At 41.3% G+C, this 20,693-nt stretch overlaps 1 protein-coding gene across 11 annotated transcripts; it reads left to right on the top strand.

The window, feature by feature from the left end:
• Window positions 1-1,701: 1,701 nt before the first annotated feature.
• Window positions 1,702-20,448, top strand: LOC18434057 (sialyltransferase-like protein 2). 11 transcript variants are annotated; one of them, XR_016042006.1, is made up of 13 exons: window positions 1,702-1,909; window positions 4,195-4,304; window positions 4,446-4,519; window positions 6,058-6,144; window positions 6,237-6,314; window positions 6,806-6,906; window positions 14,724-14,916; window positions 15,028-15,118; window positions 15,293-15,357; window positions 18,594-18,744; window positions 18,859-18,923; window positions 19,023-19,132; window positions 19,664-20,448. XR_016042006.1 is itself a non-coding variant. In XM_006844132.4 (13 exons), the coding sequence occupies exons 2-13, from the start codon at window positions 4,217-4,219 to the stop codon at window positions 19,857-19,859; spliced, it is 1,320 nt and encodes a 439-aa protein (XP_006844195.2). In that variant the 5' UTR covers window positions 1,702-1,909; window positions 4,195-4,216; the 3' UTR covers window positions 19,860-20,448. The 11 variants fall into 11 exon arrangements, 4 of the variants coding, with proteins under 4 accessions (XP_006844195.2, XP_020522629.2, XP_088704913.1 ...); XR_016042005.1 differs by having other exon boundaries at window positions 18,842-18,923; XR_016042004.1 differs by having other exon boundaries at window positions 18,590-18,744.
• The last annotated feature ends 245 nt before the right edge of the window (window positions 20,449-20,693 follow it).

Raw genomic sequence — 20,693 nt, 5'->3', positions numbered from 1 at the left:
CCATGATAGAATTTTTGAAAAATTTGTAATTTTTTTTTTTTAATCCATGATCAATTTTTTTTTTGTAATCCATGATAGAATTTTTTGAAAATTTGTGATTTTTTTTTTAACCCATGATCGATTTTTTTGAAAATTTGTTTTTTTTTTTTTTTAATCCATATTATTCAAAGAGAAAATGAGAGAGATGATGATTCTGAGGCCACCCTATCCCAGCCATATTATTCACATATCGAGTCCCAACAGCAACAGTGTAGGGATGAGCACGACAGTGCAGGTGAGCATGAAGGATGGACAATCTTCGGGGATTTTAGATTGGGAACACAACAAAACACTAACACTCAGGGATTTGAGAATAGTCAGACGCCTGTTAATATCGATGATTCGTTTTTAGATCGAATCAATGAATTGTTAAACAAATTCAATCAATGGCACCAGCGTGACCAAGAAGAACAATAACGTCGTCTATCATTTTATTTTTAGATCATATGTTACTAATTTTATGCTTTATTGTAGTCCATGTATGTTGATATACTTATTCTATGATAATTATATGTTTATCCTTTTGTGTGATGTAAATTAAATGCTGAATGGCGGTTCATGCAGGGAAAGAACATATCAATATTCGCATATTCATTCAAAAACATGAAAATTCTTAATGGAGTACCCTCATTTCTTATTGAATACCTAAAAAACAATATTTATAATGAGTTTTAATAATTTTTTCGGATTTTTTTTAAGCTTTATTCTGACCGATTCACCCGATTCCCGATCCGAATTCGCCGATCCGAAATGGTTTTTTAGAAGCTCGATCCGGATCACCGATCCGTTTTTTAAACCATTGGCTCGAACTGGTAAAGTGAGGGGGCAAACCCCAAACATACGGAAGCAAGATGAGAAGACCCAAAAATAAGGAAGCAAGATGAGAAGAAGAAGAAGCACAGAGGAAAGGCTCACAAGTGAATACAGTACAACCGCCACTTCGTCACAACTGATTGGTTTTGGGAAGAATAGGGGACCCAACTCCTTAGAGTAGATTGCGGAGTCAAATATTATGAGAAGCTTCATTACTCGTGACTTTGGATAGGGTTTGATTTTTGTCTTTTACTTTTGAAAAATTTACTCTTTTTTTCATTTCTTAGTGGAGTAAATCTGTTAAGTATTTATAGGAGTCTCAAGGCTTCAAGTATTTGAGAGAAACAAGGTTACTAAAAGACAAAAACCAAAATCGGATTTTGAAGAACCTAAAATTTTATGTTTTTCAAAAGCTAAATTTTGTTGAAAAACCAAAAATAGATAGTTTTTATTTTTTTTAAAAAAACAATTGTTATGAAGTCTAAAAAAGAGACATATCAATAATAACGGAAAGCACTTGATATTTTTGTAATAACCTAACGAAATTAAAACAGAAGGCAAAAATGCTAGTCTTTTTTTTAAAAACAATTGTTATCGATATGAAGTATAAAAAAAAGGTCGATATTTTTTTAATAACAAAAACTAAAACGGATGGCGAAAATGCTCGTGGTGAGGCTTTACTTTGTTTCCTACCCTAGGCCTTAGAGAAGCTTATTTTATTGCTTTTGAAATTTAGTGGGCGTCCACAGGGTTCCTTGGACCTGAGGGTCTAAGTAGATTAAGTTTTACGGAGCGGGGCGCGCGTCCATTTGGTTCTATTTGTGCGTGTTTTACAGACTTGATCGCGGAAGACGCAGTTCAAAGAGCTGCTCCGCGAACTGCTTCACCTCTTCCAGAAACGAACTCGGCTTCTCCTTTTTCTCCACTCTCTGGAATCGGGTCCCGAGTCTATCTTTTTTCTACAGCAATAGATTCAGTTTTTTCGATTTACGATTACTGGTTTTCCGCATCAGATCTGAAGAGCCATCGTTTCATTTATGGACTGAAAAAAAAGCAGGTTTTTCTTCTCCTCTGATGAACCCTCTTGCTAATTCTTTCCGTGGAAATGCATGTCCTTCAATTTTCTCCACTTATTCTCTGAGGAATAATGGAATTTTGCTATGGTTTTTGCTTGATTTATGCCTTTTTGATATATTTTGGGCACTATTTCTTCTTGCAAGTTAATTCCATTGGATGATTGATTATCAAGTGTAATCGTTCAATGTCTTTTATTGTTGTATTTTGCATGGCTCAATTGAACCTATTGAAAATGCTGGCTATAACAAGTAGTTTATTACATTGGATTATAGATTAAGTTTTTCACTCAATGCCTCTTACTTTTAACTCAGCATGGATCAGTTGAATCTGCTGAAAATGAGGGCCATAACTAATTGTGATACTTAAGTGTTTCTTTTCCTAAAATTTTAAGGAGATTTGCTATATTTCCTATGTGAGGTTTGGTTATTAACTGTGGAATTTCTTGTGGTGACTTAAGAACTTTGTAAAATAAGTATAAGTTCTTTCATTCTCAAAAAAAAAAAAAAAGAGATGTTTCTTGATGTATGTACCTTGTGTATAATACTTTCATCTCAAATGTGATTGATCTTGCTAGGATCACAACCACAGTGTCTAAAGGGAGCAGGATGACCTTCATTTATATTTTTCACTTTTAATTTTCAAAAGGCCAATTCCTTTGTCAGCGTAGAGCAGCATTGTACGAATCTTTTGTTAGGTCATAGGTAATGATTCAGCTCAGTGATTTGACAATTTCTGATGCTGATAATGTTGAATTAAGCTTGATATAATCGACAAATTTATGAAAGAACATTGTTTTTCTGAATGAAAAAGTTATGGAGAACACTTGTTAATCAACATTTATTTCCCATCACGGTGGTGCAATTATTGATGTAATGTATCTTTCCTCCAATTTAAAGAAAATTTCACCTAATTTTTAATAATTTGAGATGTAACTCTGAAATTTGGGGAGATGACCATATGTTCGATGGAGGATGGATGTGGTCCTTACAACCCGCCAGAGACTTGGGGAATTTATGCAATGTAACGAACAAGGCTACCAATTAGCAACCCAGATGTTTGGCTAGGATGTTGTGACCAGTGATCACGGACTCGACCGAGTTACTCGGCCTCGGTCAATGGTGGAGGCTAGTAGAAGTAAGCTTAGTAGAAGTAAAATACCTTTCTTCTTAGTCTTTCTCATATTTTGTGTCTCTCTAAAGGGGGGCAGATCTGCCCCCCTTTTTTTCCTCTCTCTTGGAAATTCCCAAGGTCATCTCTCTTCGTTTAAAAGGGGGCCAGATCTGCCCCCTCTTCATCTCTCTCTCTCTCTCTCTCTAAAAGGGCCCATTCCCTTCCTGTCTTTTCTCTCTCAAAAACCCTCTCCCTCTCTAAAATTTCCCACATTAGGGATTGATGCTTCAAGGCATCCAAAACTGGGTTTGTCATTCTTTTTCTGTGCAACTCAGCTTGATTGTGTGCCTTCTTGTCTTCCTCGTGCATCCTCTTCTTTCTTCTTTCTCAAAGAAAAGCCCCAACCCTCACCACCAATATTAAGAGGTTAGAAAGAGAATAGAGAAAGCTGTTGGGGGCTGATATGAGAAGCCAAGAGAGAAGAGAGAAAGATTTTGGAGGCATCGAGTGCAACAGGTGGTCACAATGAGCTATGGTGCACGACATGCGCGATGCGGGGTTTTTTCTATTTTTTTTCCTATTTTTTGTATTTCCTTTTTTACCCATTTGTATAGGATTTGGCCAACTCCACTGGGACTCGGCTGAATAACTCGGCTCAAGCCAGGGCCGAGTACTGGGCGCTGGCCGATTTCGAAGACACTGATTGTGACCACTGACAAACAAGGGACATTATAGATAGTCCTGGTATAAACTTTCTAGGGCAAACTCATTTTGTGAGGGTAGAATTAATACCTATTCTGCTATCAATCTTTGACATTATAGTCGTGCACGGAGAAACCCTAGAAGCCAATTGATTCAATTTGCAAGTTTATTTTCAACAGCCTGTCATATTTGTGCTTCAAAAGAATATTTGTTGACAAACTCTACCTGCTATGAAAAATGTGTTAGCCAAATTTAATCATATGCATTACCTCTGAACAATGCTTTAGCTTGGCTTTCTTTCTTTTATTGTTATGCATGGTAATCTAAAGTAAACTAGCTACTGGCGACTCACGCTTTCCATTTAATTTAATTGGTATCAGGAAATCTTTTCAAATGCAATCCCAGAAATCTAACTTTATGTGCTTCTAACATCTTTTTTTTTTTCTTTTTTAGTAATTGATCAGGGGGTAATAAAATGAAGGTTCTGCAGTTGGGACTGGCAGTGGCTGTAACCGCAGGGATTGCTGCAACTATCATTTATATTGTTGGGGTCTCGACAATTGGTACAGATTGATATGAATTTTTATATGACATTTAGCCTTCTTCCACTTAGCTTGTGTTGTTGTAAGGCTCATGCCTGTTTTAGTTCATGCTTATGTATTTGTTATGAGCTAGCTGAAGTTTCTTCTTGATTGTCTTGCTAGGCCAAAAATATGTACTCTCGGATGAAGACGTGAAATCTTTGGAATCTCTGCAGACAAGTTTCAAGAAGTGCGTGGTGAGGAATCTTTGGATTGCTATTTGGTTCTAGGCATTATGGATATCATATCTAAAAGGCAAATTGTGGTTAAAGTTGACTGCAGTGATTTCATATAATTTATGTAGGATAGGATTTGTCGACATGGTCTAAGACGGGTGAGGACTTTAAACTTTCCCTTAACCTGTCCCAAGCCCAGGTAAATTTTCCATGAATTTGGGATACAGACTAGGATTTATATAGTCAACCCTAATTAATTGGGAAAAGGCTCTGACAATGATGATGATAGGATATATCTGCAAATTTGGCAAAGCATTTCCTTAACATAAATAATCTTGGAATTGTATACTATAAGACCACTCACTTTTAGTACAAGGAAGTCACAATCACCTTTAGCCATTGGATGTGAAATCTGACAATTTAAAATCAGTTACATAGTTTGAAAAAGTTTACTTTGGACTTTGTTTCCTATCAATGACACACCTCCAACGACTTGATTTCATATCTAAAAGCGAATGATGATTGTGACTTCCTTATACCAAAAGTAAATGGTCTCATTACATACATTTCCCTTCTTGCTATACTCTTGTAGTCAGGAGAGTCTGTCTTTTCCGGACATAAATAATTTTTTGGGCATATAGGGTTGAGTTAGAAAATTTCCTAGCAATTGACCAAATGTTTTTCTATTAATTTTCCATGTTGTAAAATTGTATGTAAATCTGTTCACATATTGTATATTTACAAACCATGATTTTACTGTATATGTACACACTTACAAACCATGATTTTACTGTATATGTACACACTATGATTTTACGACTGTAACCTATTTTGCTTGGACATAAAAAATATGGATCCAACTTTGTCGCTGAAGCAGGATACAGAACTTCTTTATAAATGACAATAATCATTCAAGTAATGATGAAACAAAAAGTTGAACATATTATACTAATGATATCATTAATCACTGTAAGCAATAATTTCTATCTAATTCTAAAACCATAATACCTTCTCTTGAGTTTGCTTTGTCTGTTATTCTTGCTTTAGCATTTTCTTGTTCTTTAATTCCATCAAGTGTTTCCTTTTGAAGCAAAAATAACTGCAGGACAGGAATGTCCATTACTAGGCTTACTCCAAGGACCATGTCCGGCCTATATTACAACCATATTCTTGTCCCATTCCATCAATCAACAATTTTTGTAGTAGTATCAGTGTCAGACAGGTGTTGTTGGACATTGGAAGCTTCATCTGATTTTCCTTATGTTTAATGTGTAAGTTGGGTTATGATATCCTTTTTCTTAGGGATGCCTGGTCTAATTTATTTGCCACCATTTGACAAAGAAGAGGGCTTACTCCCCATGATTCAAGGCATTTGAGACCTTGTTGATTTTGTTGCTGATTGCGCCAAATTGTTCTGCTCTTACATCGTTTTATTCTGTGTGACTTGAATGATCTCATGTGCATTTTAAAGATAATTTAAAACTTTTAGGATGTAATGTTAGAAGTGTTTTATGGTTGTAATGAATTAGTTCTCATGTTGTGTACTGTATACGATGCAGCGTGCAAATGGCTTAGGTTTGCAAGCATTCAGCAAAGATCACTGCCAAATTACACTTGGTTTTCCTAGTGATACTGTACCCAAATGGGTGAGTTTTCTGCTTCATCTTGCGTATTTTATCAGATAGACCAACGTTCCTTTTTCTTTCTGTCCTAACTTTTTTTGAATTACGAATTCCAGGAGGATCCTAAGACTGGGGAGCTTGAAGGGTTATCATTTGATTTTAATCTATGTGAAGCATTGGCTACATGGGAACAAGTAAGCTTTTTGGTCTTGAACATTGTCATTAAGTTGCTGTGACTCTTTAGCATTGCCAGAACAGGGAGCCCAAAGGCATAATTACTCTTGTTGTATCTAACATTTGTTGAGGCACATGCTGGCTGTGAATGATTGAGCCACTTGATATTGTGGCTGTTCACTGAAGCATCTTTCTGCATTCTATACTTTTTGTCATTTTTTCTGTAATTGTTTCTATTCATTTAAAAATTTGGCTCGTCTTGTAGTCAATGACAAGAAGACAATGGCAAAAGTTGAAAACCGAAAGTTATTACTCAGGCTGTCAAAAAGTTTATTGTTTAGAACTATAGAAAAGCTCTATATTTTCTGTCACATTTTACATGTATTCTCGTAAGAGATCTTCATTTTCTATTTCAAATGGGGAAAATTTGCAACCCGATTGGCTACATCAGGAGTTGAGTGCTCTTTCTTCTATCCTTCCGTAGTAAGTTGAAGTGATTTGACATGGGCAGGTTCGGAATAGTACTACAATTCTTACCAAGGAGTTCATTGATGCTCTTCCGAATGGATGGCAGGAGTATGCTTGGCGTAGGATCAATAAAGGCATTCAACTGTTAGTATGATCACTTGTTATGTCAAGCTCTTTCTTTGTCAAATGTGAATGTGCAGGTCCATAATTTGTCCCATTGTTAAACAGTAACATCAAAAAATGCAGACAGGTAAAAAGAAAATAAAAAATAAAAAAAAATAAAAGCTTAATATGATTTTTTTATTATGAGAACTAGATGCACTTGAAGGCATCATACTTGTAATAATAAAAAAAAGTACTACTGGGTTGTTTTCAGGAATTTGGAGAACTGATCTATCACTTCCTACATTCTTCCGGACCGAGGTTTTAGGAGGGAATAAAAAGCCGCCTAGGCGGGCACCCTAATACCTGAGGTAGCCTCAAAGAAAAAAGGCGGAGGGGGAGAGAGAGAGAGAGAGAGAGAGAGAGAGAGAGAGAGAGAGAGAGAACACATGCACAATACGGCATACACACCTACACAACATAATGAGTCAGATATATAGAGAGAGGAGTGAGACTGGTGAAAGTGAGAGACATAGTAATAACATACCCACAAACCTCCCCATTTTTCAATAGAGAGAATGGTAGAAAAGCAAGTGAGAGAGGGAGGAACAAAATACATACACACAACACAACAAACATACAGGTGCAGTGTAATCTTTCTCTCAAACACACACCACAACACATTTGCATAACATAATCTCGATCTCTCCCCTCCACTCTTATCTCTGTTACACATACACCCCCTCACAAAGCACAGCACATACATAGTGCATGGACACACACAAAACAGCCAAGATGGTGCCGTGGCAAGGCACTTTATGCATGCCTAGTTGACCCCCATCCTGCCTGGGCCTAGGCGGGGTCAGCGGCTGTTCTGCACGTCAAGGCGTGACCTAGATGTCCAACACGGATGCCTTAATGCATTGTCCCGGACAATACCTTTATAATAGTTTTGTGTAACGCCCCCATTAGGTTAATTGTTGTCAAATATTTCCAAAGGTCCCCACTCGTGGATGAGTGTAGTGAAGGTTGCATTAATTGTGGATACCATTCTATCATGTAATTCTACATTCTATGGAAAAAGTTTATATAAGGTTGCAACTTTAAAATGTAGAATTACAGATGCACCTCATATTGCCATCAGAAAAAGTTGTTTTAATATTGAAAAACCCTCTAATTGATCATCTTGACATCGAGATGTTTGAATATGAAAAAAAAAAAAAAAAGATTTGAGTCTAAAAAATAGTGCATCTTGCAATATATTATCTTTTTTTTTTTATACTGTTAATAACTTCGTTGAATGAACTGGTAAGGTACAAGAGTGTGGTCCTACCGAAAGGGACCAAGACCAAAAAGCAACGAAAGGGAGGCCTCTAAAGAGGCCCAAAGACAAAAAGAAGTAATAAAAAACACCTAACCAGTAACACCAATAACACCTCCCAATCTAGCTACAAGCCTTCCGCAGATGGTGTAATCCTCACTCCTTCTTTGGAGAGGGAGTCCGCCAAGGCGTTGCTCTCTCGCCAAACGTGACTCCAAGATATCGAGATGGTCGAGTAAAGATGGCCAATTTCTTCAAATGTGAGGGCCAGAGACCACGGGTAGGGGGCTGCTGCCAATGCGCTATGAATGACTTTGAGGGAATCTCCTTCAACAATAAGCGGAGACGTCCAACCCATAGCATACACACGCGAACCTTCAAGAAGGCCGAGGGCTCCAGCAGTATGAGCATCTGAATGCCCTATGGATTTGGAAAATGATGCCAAAATATGGCCCTCGTGATCCCGTAGGAGCCCTCCAATGCTTGACTGTCCAGGGTTGCCTAAGGAACACCCATCAAAGTTCAGCTTAATGGATCCCGAGGGAGGCGGCGACCAAAGAGAAGATCTAGAGGTCTTGGTATGAGCAAGATGGAGGAGAGGCCGCTAAGAGAGAAGGAAAGCTGACCTATTGACCCCTTTGAAAACTTTGTGGTTAGAAACCTAGAAGGAAACCAAGGATTTAATCTGGTCGAATATCACTTCAAGGGACCTGAAAATTCCTTGAAAAATCCGATTGTTCCGCTCAATCCAGACGGACCAAAGAAGGGCGGAAATGGAAGTCTTCCAGAGCAAACGACTTGGGGCCCCCCAAGGGAGCAACTGGGTAGAGGAAAAGAGGCAAGGGATCGAAGAGGGGAGAGGCCACGCCACTGAAACAGTAGGAGAAGAAAACCCCACAAGGAATGGGCATAAGGGCAGTGAAGAAAGAGGTGAGAGTTGGTCTCCTCTGCCTCTAGACACATCGTGCACCAGTTGGCGATGGGGATACCTCTTCTCTGATGGAGGTCTACGGTCAAGGCTCTTTGGTGAAGGGTCAGCCAAGTGAAGAATTGAATTGGGTGGAACCACAAAGATCCAAGCCCGAGCAGCAACGGAGGGGGGGTTAAGGGGAAAGGTAGGGGGTTGAGATAGTTTACGATAGAAAGAAGCTACCGAAAAGGTGCCCAAAGGGGAGGGGCACCAAATCAGCCTATCAGAACCCCTCAATGGAATAAAGTGTTGTTCCAGCAAAAGAGCGAGGTTAAGAAAGTCTTCCGTCTCTGTTTCGCGAAGTGACCTCCTGAAGATGGGACTCCAAACTTTTCCGTGTCCAACGATTTTGCAAGCCTCGGAAACCAGCTCATACTGGTTTACCGTGAGAAGGAAAAGGGAAGGGAAGAGATCCTGCAAGATAGAAGATCCAACCCACAAGTCGAACCAGAAAAGAGTCTGACGGCCATCCCTAGCAAGAATCCTGGAGTTACATTTAAAAGACTTAAGAGTACTCTAAAGGATACTCCAAACGCCGGAAGATCTGCTGTAGGTTTTCAAGGTGAGTAGCCAAGAAGAAGGTTGAAGATTGTATTTCCCTTGTAACACAGACTTCCAAAGGTGATTGGGTTGCATCGCAAACCACCACCACCACTTTCCTAACAGAGCCGTATTATTGAGCTTCAAATCTCCAATACCAAGTTCTCCAAGATGCCGTGTTGCTCGCACTTTATCCCAAGCCACAAGGTGGAACTTGCACTTATCACTATCTCCTTCCCCAAAAAATTGTTTCATCAAAAAATTGAGGCGCTTGATGATTGATGCCGACATCTTGAAGAGGGACATCTGAAAGATCGAAATGGAAGAAAGGGTAGCTTTGATGACGGTTGTTCTTTCGGATGGAGAGAGAAACCGACCTTTCCAACAAGCTAACCTACAATCAAACTTATCGATGATATGAGCCCATGCACTAAGTTTCGGTCTACCAATGCAAAGGGGAAGACCGAGGTAGGTGGAAGGAAGGGATTCTACAGAGCAACCCCAACTATCCACCAAAACATGCGTGATGCTAGGGTCGAGGGCAACCCCAATCATCTTGGATTTACCTAAATTTATTTTGAGCCCTGTAGCCCACTTAAACAGTTTGAGAAAGCGAACGACAATATTTGTCTCTTGGGGGGAAGCCTGGCAGAAGACAAGAGTATCATCGGCGTATTGGAGGTGTGAGATCACAGGACCCCTGGACCCACACTGGAATCCATGAATGAGAGCAGCATAAAAAAGGCGAGAGATTGAGCGACTAAACACGTCTGCCACTATGGCGAAAAGAAAAGGTGAGAGGGGATCACCATGGTGTAATTCCCCCGAGCCCAGGAAGAAACCCTTCGGTGAGCCATTGATAAGAATCGAGAAGCATGGGCTGGAAATGCAGCCCCAAATCCAAGACCCCCACGTATGATCAAAAGCCATCCGGGGTTGGGCTTCGTCTAGGACGGCCCAATCAACGTGATCGTAGGCTTTGGTCCAATCCAATTTAACAATCAAACCTAGATGCTTGGCAAGATGCCTCGAATGAATATGCACTCATGGGCCACCAAAGCCCCGTTGAGAATTTGCCCATCTTTCACAATGGCTCCTTGCTGAGGGGAGATAACTAAACGGAGAACTTATTTGAGGCAGGAAGCCAACACTTTGGTCAATATTTTGAAAGAGCTATTAAGGAGACTGATAGGACGGAAGTCCTTGAGTTCCTCAGGGCCCTCGATCTTAGGGATCAGGGAAATGAAAGTAGCGTTCAAGGCTTTGTGAAAAATACCTCGCTCGAAGAATTCCTCAAAGAAAGCCAGGATCTTTGGGTGGAGCACATGCCAGAAAGAAGAGAAGAAGGCAACAGGGAAACCGTCCGGGCTATGGGCTTTGTCTTGGTCGAGGTTGTGAATAGCCCTCAAAATTTTGGCTTCAAAAAAGGGGAGTTCCAACCAAGCTACTTTCTTGGTAGGAATAGACAGGAATGATAGGTCGCCTCGCCCAAGCGGGGTTTGGGGCTAGAAGGTGCTGCAAAAAGGTTTTGAAAATACTCTATGATGGCCAAGTGGATTTCTGCAGGTTGTTCCAAGATAGAGCTACCCACTTTGATACGAGTGATCGTGTTGTCCCGCCTCCTACAATTGACAGTTTTGTGGAAGAAAGCTGCATTGAGATCATTGAATTTCAACCATTTGAGGTGTGACCTTTAATACCAATAAATTTCCTCTTTCTTGAGAATCGAAAAGTAATCAAACTTTAAGGCAGTCTGCAATTCTCTTTCAGAGACTGATAGAGGCTTGGATTCTTCTTGTTGATCCCACTGTTGAATTGCCCCAAAAGAAGAAGCTTTCAAAGTTCTAAAGTTGTTGGGAGAATTGATCCTCCACCCCTTCATTGACTCTTTAAGAATCTGGATCTTTTTTTGCAATTGAAAGCCAGCGCGACCTGAAACCTAAGGCGAGAAAGAATTCCACCAGATAGGGATCTGCCGACGGAATTCGGCCTCTTTGAGCCACCATAACTCGAGTTTGAAAGGCTTGGACCCTCTCGGGGCAGGGTTGGTATCAAGCAAAATTAGGCAACGATCCAAAGTGGGTTTGGGAAGTGCCGAGGCGAAAGAGCCCAGGAAAGTGGCGTCCCACTCGGGCTAAGGAGATGGTGCAACTTGGAGAGGGTGGGATCATCTGAATGGTTAGACCACGTGAATTAAGCACCTTGCAATGGGATATCGATCAGCTGTTGCGAGTAATGAAGTCCGAAAATTTCATCATGGCCGGAGTGAAATGCACCCTAGCAATGAAGTCCGAGAATTTCATCATGGCCAGTGAAACGCGACCTCGAATTTCTTTCGAAGGAGAATTTAGTGACATTGAAATCTCCCCCCAAATGCCTAACTGCAGGGGAAAAGGTAGCCACCTGTTCGAGCTCGTCCCACAAGAGCTCGCAAAGGGAGTTCGAGTGAGGGCCATAAATCGTCGCAAATTTCCAGAGAAAGCCATCGATCCGTCAGGAGAGGACCACCGAAACAGAAAAAAGACCAGTGAGGGAGTGGCTCAAAGAGTACAGGGAAGGATCCCAAATGACCCAGATGCCTCCCGAAGCCCCCGAGGTAGGGAGGGCTAACCATTGATTGGGTCTGCGGCCTCAAAGTAATTTGATTTGGGATAGAGAAGGGGCCGGAAGTTTAGTTTCACAGAGGGCAATGAGCGCAGGTGAAGTTGATTTGTAATGTCTCGGATAGCCGAAGTTTTGGCAGAGCTACCCAATTCGCCCACATTCCATGATAGGATTAACATGAATGAAGTCTGGACGGGTTGGTGCTCTTCTAACTGAGCGTCTAAGCTTAGACTTTGATGGAGGCGGAGGAGTCATGACATTGTTGGGTCCCGGATCCACCACCAGGATGGCCAGTAACGGGAGTTGGTTCTCGGCACACTAACCTGGGAAAGGGGGTTGGCCAAGATGAAATCTTGCAAATCATGCTTTGGGCCATCAAATTTAATGCCCATGGATCGCATCACCAGAGGATAATCCCCTTGGATTAGGTCTAGGGCGTTGAGAGACCTAGAATCAGAAGGGGAGGGGAAGGTCGAAGAGGACGAGGAAAGGATAGAGGGAGGGATGGCGACCTCACCGGAGGGCTTCAACAGGGTAGGGGGTGAAGACAGGGAAGGGGGCAAAGAATCAAGAGGGGCATGCGAGAAGCAGAAAGGTGAGGGGTGGGCCACCAAAGAGAGAGGAGAGCAAGGGGTAGGCGAAGGGCGAGAGCAATCCGCAGACAGTTTGGGAGGTGCCGACGAAGGGCGAATAGACGAGGGCCGCAAGAGAGCATGGGGTAGAGACACTTGCGCGGGCCAAAAAAGGGGGGGCCTGACAGGTAGAGAACCAAGTGTGGCCTGCTAAGGGGCCTGACTATAGACATGTTGATTCGATCCCGAAGACTGCAGACGGGGGTCAGCCACCGATGACTTACCATGTCCCAAAACAAAAGACAGAGGGATGGCCGCGTGGTGGGAAGCCACGAAAGCGTCGCAGCAAGAAGACGAGGGATCCAACGGTTGCGAGCCATCCACCTGGTCACCAGCTTTGGTAGAATCGATAGAAGGGGGATTCGGAAGAGGATCTAATGGCTCGTGGATGATCACGTGGCACTGGGTCATAGGAGACAGTAGGAAGAGATGAGGGCGAGGATCAACAACAACGATAGGGGTGTACGTGGTGCATAGAGAGGAATGGTAGTAGAAGAAGGCGGCTGGTCAGAAGCAAGACTGCCATCTGTCGACCCAAGAGGAGACTGGCTGGGGTCGAGGAGTACGGCAGAGCACGTAGGTGAACACGCATCAACCTTGGGGCAGGGGGGGTAGGTGATGCCAGTTTGGTCCCCAGGGAGGGTGTGCGCCATGCGATAGCCAGATGGACCGTTGAGAAGACCCAACTTCCCGTGTGAGCGAGAGACCTAGATCCAACGTCTGGGATCGACAGGGGCTACGGGAGGTGGCGCCGTCGAGCTGAAAAAATGAAGGGGAAGGCAGCGACGCTTGCTGCCAGGTGCATAACACCCTGAAAAAATGTCCATCCACCTCTAACCAAAGAGAGAAGGGAATCGCACTAGGGTCCAAGACTTTCACGAGTACTTGGATAGCTCCCATGGGGAGACCCTCTATTGATTTCTAATAAATAGACACCAGCTTCCCACAAGCATTTCCGAGTGTCCTGAATGTGTCTGCTGTCCAAGCATGGAGTGAGATACCAAAAAATCTTACCCAAACCTTTTGAGCTTTGAAAGCACCACTCTCCGGGGACCAAGGCGAGAGAGAAATGGCTGCACCTTTGAATCTGGCTGAGTTAAACTTCCCCGCGATGGAGGCGACGCTTGCTACAGGCAAAAAGAACATCTTACCCCCCGCTAATCTTCTGCAAATTAAGTCGGGGATGCCCCAAAGACGCTTGGCCCATCTTTCGATCCCACGAATATCATCCCGACGAGGGGAGAAAGAACCTATGAGAGCCGTAGATAGTTTGGATGCAAGCACCAGGTCACAAACACCGTGCAGGCAGCCAGGAGGAAGTTGCATGGAAGAGGGGGCTTCAGCTGCAGGTTGAGAAGGGTGGCCGTGGTGTATGGGGGGGAGGGACGAGTACTGGGGGGCTCAGGTGGATGGGGGTGGAAGAGGTTCGCAAAGGATTTTCTCATTGGATCTCCCAGAGAGATTGTGTATTATCTAGACCATCCATTTTCAAGATTTTCAAATGTTTATAGATCTACTTAATTTTAATCATTTCTGAAGTTTAAAATTTTATAATTAGATATGAAAATATATATTCAGATAATCCTAGTAATTTTTTACGCCAAAATTACATGTTATGATAAAATTTGGAGGTGCGCCTTAATTAGATTGTTTATGGTTGCAACCTTATGGAAACCACACCCATATTCTATATGCGATTCTCAAACCATTTAAGTACCAAATTTGTCTTATGAATTTTTTACTGTTCATAGTTGAGAAGATTGTAACCTACAGATTGTTCATTGTTCTACAGCAACCAATGTCAGAATAAGACACTGTGCATGGAGAAACTTGCTTTGGTCTTACCCAACACTCCCCCCTTTGTGCCGCGGCGGTTTGGTCGTTGTGCTGTTATTGGTAACTCAGGTGATCTGCTGAAAACAAGATTTGGAAAGGAGATTGATGGCTATGACGCCGTTGTTCGAGAAAATGGTGCCCCAATTCAGGTATGACGAAGTAACGAGGTTTAATGATTCTTGGCTTCACTTATCATGCATGTGTTACAAAGCAGGACAGTTGGCTACATTTATCGAGAATGTTCTCTGCTGCTGCTACAGAACTATACAGAGTATGTGGGCACCAAGAGTACATTCCGTCTTCTGAATAGAGGATCAGCCAAAGCACTTGATAAAGTTGCAGAATTGGATGGTAACTAGGAATAACATAGCATCTTTTCTTCTTTTTTTTGTCTCAATGGATTGTCTAAATCCCAATGCGATACCCACCACGCCAATGAGTTCTTTAATAGGAATTACATGACTGCTTTGTTTTCTGAGACTGTCTTTCTACTCAAGGAACTGATTTAGGATTCTTATTATGCAGTAACAGGGAAGGAGGTCTTGATCATCAAAACTACAATCCATGATATTATGAGCAAAATGATTCGGGTATGCAGTCTTTTACTGGTGTAAATTGGTACATAAACTGGCGAATATTGCTTGTCACATTTGATGCATGTTGGGAGTCACCACTGTATCAGGTCTGCTAAAAGGTGCCTTCTGCTCAAGAAAATTTATTAGAAATTGGAAATTCAGAATATAAGGTTACCAATATGACTACTTAGTGGCATTTGGTTTCTGAAACATAAGCCATCAAACTCATCTATGAAATGATATTTGCGTATTTATGTGAGTAAACTAACAGGAAGACATGAAAAATGTGAAAGAAAATAGAGCAAATTACTTATGGATATTTTTTGGGATGGGGGTGTCAATTACCAAATGGGATGTCATTTGCCCGAAATTACGAGCATCACCCCCCCTCCCCCCCTCTCCTGCAGTGTTTATTTTTCCTAATTTGCCCCCAGGTCTGGCAATGTAAACACCAGACAAGGGGCCTATTCTTAAGTGAAATGCTCTTTGTTGTCTGGTACTTCAAATACCGGACAGCTAACCTCATCAAATTCTCTCTCTCGCTGCCTCTCTCCCACCTAAACTCTCTCTCCATCTTCTGCCCCTCTCTCTCTCTTGCTGCCTCTTGTTCACCCCTCTCTCTCTGACTCTCTCCCCCCTCCCCCTCCCTCTCCCTCCCACTGTCTCTCTCTCACCCTCTCTGCCCCCGTCTCAATCTCTCGCTCTCTCAATCTCTCACTCACTCACCCCTCTCTTCCCCCCCCCCTGCTACTTCTCGCTCACCCCTGTCTGCCCCTCTCTCAATCGCTCGCTCAACCTCTCTGCCCCTCTCTCAATCTTTCACTGACCTCAAACTCCTCACGCACCTCTGCAACCAAAAACTCTCTCTCGCTAAGCACCACCCCCACTTCGCTCACTAAACCATGGCCGATGATCTCTCTCTCTCTCTCTCTCTCTCAACCATTGCCGGTAATTTGGAGGTGGAAAACATGTCCATCATGTAATTTTTTCCTTAAATTTTTTGATAGTTTAGGATGAATCTTCTTGGTTTTGTGATAAAACAATTGTAAAGAATTAGTGGGATTTCTTCTTTGAACATGGTTACAAAACACTCATACCCACCTTTTTTTTTATTGGGTGGAAGCATGGTTACAGCCATACCCATTATCCATCTGATTGGCTGGTGATTACACTCATACCAACCTTTTCCTTGTAGTCATGTGTTACAAAATAATTAAATCAAAGAAATTACGTGTTACGCAAAGAGGAATGCTTCAAGCCTCAGTGAAAAGCATAAGATTCATTACAATTTCAAATTGTAAATATTAACTGAGTCATGTAAAAACACTCAAAAAATGAATAACTATGACAACACAAAAAAGAAAAGAAAATATCGAAACGAATAACAAAAACAACAACCACATTAATCTCAACTTCTCTCTACAAAAACTATAAAAGTAAATTAATTTCAACATTTGTTACATGCTTCCAAGAAAATCGCTGCTAATTTTTTACAATCTCTTTCACAACAAAACGAAGAAGACTCATCCTAAAATATAAAAAAGGTTAAATAAATAATAATAATAGAGTGAACAAAACAAAATTGAATATAAAAAAAACAAGAAACATGAAGTAGCTTCATCAACTTCTATAGGGTGACAAGAGAGCTCTTAGATGAGAAAACTTCAACTTTAGGTGGAAGACAACCAATGCTTGGAAGATTAAAGCCCAACTCACAAGCCCTATATTTGTGAAATATTCTTCCAGTGCTCTCTCTCTCTGTCTCTCTCTCTCTCTCTCTCTCTCTCTCTCTCTCTCTCTCTCTCTCTGTTTTCCTTGAATTCATCTTTGAAAGAATGTCTTTATAGGCAGTCATGTGGCCCCCTAGGACCTAGCTGGAAGCGAAATTCTTGTAATCTTGTTGCAAGGCATGCATTGGGGGCCATGACTGAAATCTTGAACATGTTCGCCGGAATCTTGAGAATCTTTGGGTATCATCATTGCAGGAATCCTAAATTGTTTGGTTGCGTTAATCTCGAATGGGCTCACCAACATCTTGCATATGGTGGTTGAAATCATAGGTAAGGTCATCGGAATCTTGCTTATGGTTGCCAAAACATGTAAAGAGAGGGAGGGGAGAGTCTTATTGGGGTAATGTGAGTGAGAATTGTGGAGATAGGATGAGAGATAGTAGGATTGTCTTGGTATGAAGAGAGAGAAAGGGATAAGGAAAGGGGATCAATGGCGGTGGGGATGTGTTCATATGGAGAAAGAGAGAGAACCAGGGAGAGAGAGAACCAGGGAGAGAGGTGTTCATATGGAGAAAGAGAGAGAACCAGGGAGAGAGGTCCAGTGGGTTTAAGGCTTTGGATATCGTCTTTGAGATCAGAAAAATGAACAAAGCACTAGTTCAAACAGTAGTAGTATGGCCATGTGAAGTTTCCATTGAGTGAGAGGCCTTGACGAAGTCCCCATGGAGTCATAGCGAGCAAGAGAGAGTTATAGCGAGCAAGAGAGTTACAGTGAGCAACAAAGCGAGTTTTGTTTGGCTGTAAAAAATAGTAGTTTGTTTTATAGGCGAGATGTTATTTAGGACGGAAATTAAGTTCAATAGAGAAAAAGATGGTTTGGAATGGGAATTTGTAATGCAAATTCGAGGAAGTCCTTGCTACTAGGAAAATACTCCATATTTTAATTTTCTACTAGGTGGCGCCTCAAGGCAATGCAGAGGCCTAGGCGCCTCATACAGGCCAAGACAAGCGTTTCTACATGGGTCAACTTGAGGTGTTTGCTTCACACCTAAGCTGAGGCACCTTCCTCAGTTTGCAAATGGCCCAAGGAAGGAACATGCCTTCGGTCATGAATTTTCGTTTTTCTCCCACACTGAGGCTGAGGAAAACTCTATGGAAAATCAAATCCAGAATTTTTGGATTTGATTCTTAGGGAAATATCACTAGAGGTTATTAAAGGATATCTTGGGTGATTTAAAACTCGATATTCATTCAAAACATTGAGGACTGAAGATCGAGCAACAAAGGTGAGTCATTTTTTGTTAAAGTTCTTAGCATCTGAGATCTTTCATGATGTCTTTGTGGTTATCTTGCATGTGTGAAATGTGATTCAACTTTTAGCCAATCACTTGCAAACTTCTGATTTTAAGATAAGAAAAGAAGAAGATGACCTTTAAGTGTTTCATGCGAGGCCTCTTAACACTGGCTAGTGATAATTTTCTTGCCTGGTTCACACTAATATTTGTTGTCCTGTCTAGGAAGTTCCAATCCACAACCCAGTATATCTTATGCTGGGAACATCCTTTGGCTCAGCTGCAAAGGGCACTGGACTAAAGGCACTTGAATTTGCTCTCTCAGTCTGTGACTCTGTTGATATGTATGGTTTTACTGTAGACCCTGGATACAAAGAATGGTAAGCAAGCACTCTTTAGCAGTTATATATACAATTTATGGTTTGGGCTTTGCTTGAAACAGGAGAAGCATTTCCCATCTGGTTGTTATTTATTCAGGACTAGATATTTTTCAGAGTCCAGACAAGGGCACACTCCCCTACATGGAAGGGCATACTACCAGATGATGGAGTGTTTAGGGGTAATCTCTCTTTAATGGTATACAACGAAGTTAAATTTGGTAAGTCTCCTTCCATTTTATACGTGGGAATGATATCTTAAATTGTCCTCTCTGACTCAGCTTATCAAAATTCACTCCCCAATGAGAGCAGAGTTCAACCGCAATTTGGAGGGGCTCCCAAGCAAAAGTACACTTTATGCTGCAAGAATTGCATTCGAGAAGGTTTTGGGGTAAATATCTTCTCTGGAAATTTCCTTCTCTTTCTATCAATAAACAATTATTCCTTGACTTTTTGATAACAAGTTATTCTTCATTTTTCATTTCTTTGATATGCTGAATTGATTAGTCTGAACTTCGTTTATTAGATAGAAGGCAATAATTCGGATTAACATGGTGCTAGTTCCAGGCCACAAGCACAGTTACAAATATCACCAATTAAAGAACTTGCAAAAATATCTCAAGTAGTGTTAATGAACAAATATTTTCCAAAATGTTGCCAGATCTTCCTCCTATTTTAAATTCCCCTGAGTCTGTCTCTAGAGAAAGTTGCAAGTGATAAAAAAATGCTCTTTTATGGAGTTTGCATTTTTTCTAGTCTTCGTGTCTTCTCCCAACGATTTCTTAACAAACCCAAAATTTTAAACATTCCCAAGTAATTTACCTTGCAAAGGAATTCCCTAGAATGAGATCTTTCACACTACGAAAATGGCCTTTTTTTGGGTATTCACTACAAAAATGACTCGATTCTTAATCTTGGGCAGGAGAGCTGGAGCTAGCATGGAAGACCCACTTGCAGCATGTTCAATCGTGAAGAGGTGTAGCGAAGATGAATCTTTGAGGCTCTCAATCCTAAGAAAGGCAGCCTTAGATCACCACCAGTACGTTAAAGGTGCGACTATGTACACATTAGAACATAGGGTTGTAAATGGAATGGTTTGCATTCTCCCCAAAGCTTAAAATGATTTCACATCAGCATGATCTGATGGTCGAGAAGCTTCAGCATGCCAGATGGCAGTAAGGATTAGGGTGGGGGTTTTTCCTGGCTTTAGTATGGTCAGGAACTAAAGTAGAACCTTGATGAGAAAAGATTTGAACAGTTGAGAGGTTCTTCCTATTTTCATTTCTCTCTGCTAATTTGGTGTCTATTTCATGAATGGGATTGGTGATGTCGACCCTTTTCTACCCACCCTAAAAGGCCTACGTCTTGATTTTTGTTTGAAATCATAAAATCATGGTGTTTTGCCCTTCATGAGTTCAGGAAGGTCAGATTTTCAGGAGGGTCGGGGTTGGTGTCAAATTTTGTGATTCAGTTGTATGAAGATTTTTGTTCTGATGGTTGTTCTTATTGAATTAATTTTCCTTTGGAAATTCAATCATCAAGAATTATGAAGAATGTGGGTCTGGTGATGGTGTTCTTATTGGATTTTCGTTTTGATAGTGGACGCGGCATTTTGAAGGGCCGCGCCATTGTAAATGGTATCATTGACTGGTATTGACCCCTTACAATGGTGGCAGTTTAAATAAAATAAAAAAAGGCATTACCAAACCCAGGCAAACGTTTATCTTAGGTTTTAATTGGATTTATTTGTTTCATTCGGCATTTGCTACCTTCATGGTTTTGACGTTTTGGTTTTATATGGACACGTTTGAGTCTAATGTTTTGAGACGACACATGCAACAGTGGCAAAGCCAAAAGAGTGTCATATATGTGGTGAAACATGTATTAAATTGGTTTGTGTACTGTAATCTCTCTCTCTCTCGCTATCTCTCTCTATCTCTACATGGACGTGG

Source organism: Amborella trichopoda, chromosome 10 (assembly GCF_054954075.1).
Source record: "Amborella trichopoda isolate Santa Cruz 75 chromosome 10, AtrichopodaSantaCruz75HAP2 v2.0, whole genome shotgun sequence".
Taxonomy (NCBI): domain Eukaryota; kingdom Viridiplantae; phylum Streptophyta; class Magnoliopsida; order Amborellales; family Amborellaceae; genus Amborella; species Amborella trichopoda.
Note: the sequence above shows the minus strand (reverse complement) of the source record. Positions and strands in the feature narration are given on the sequence as shown.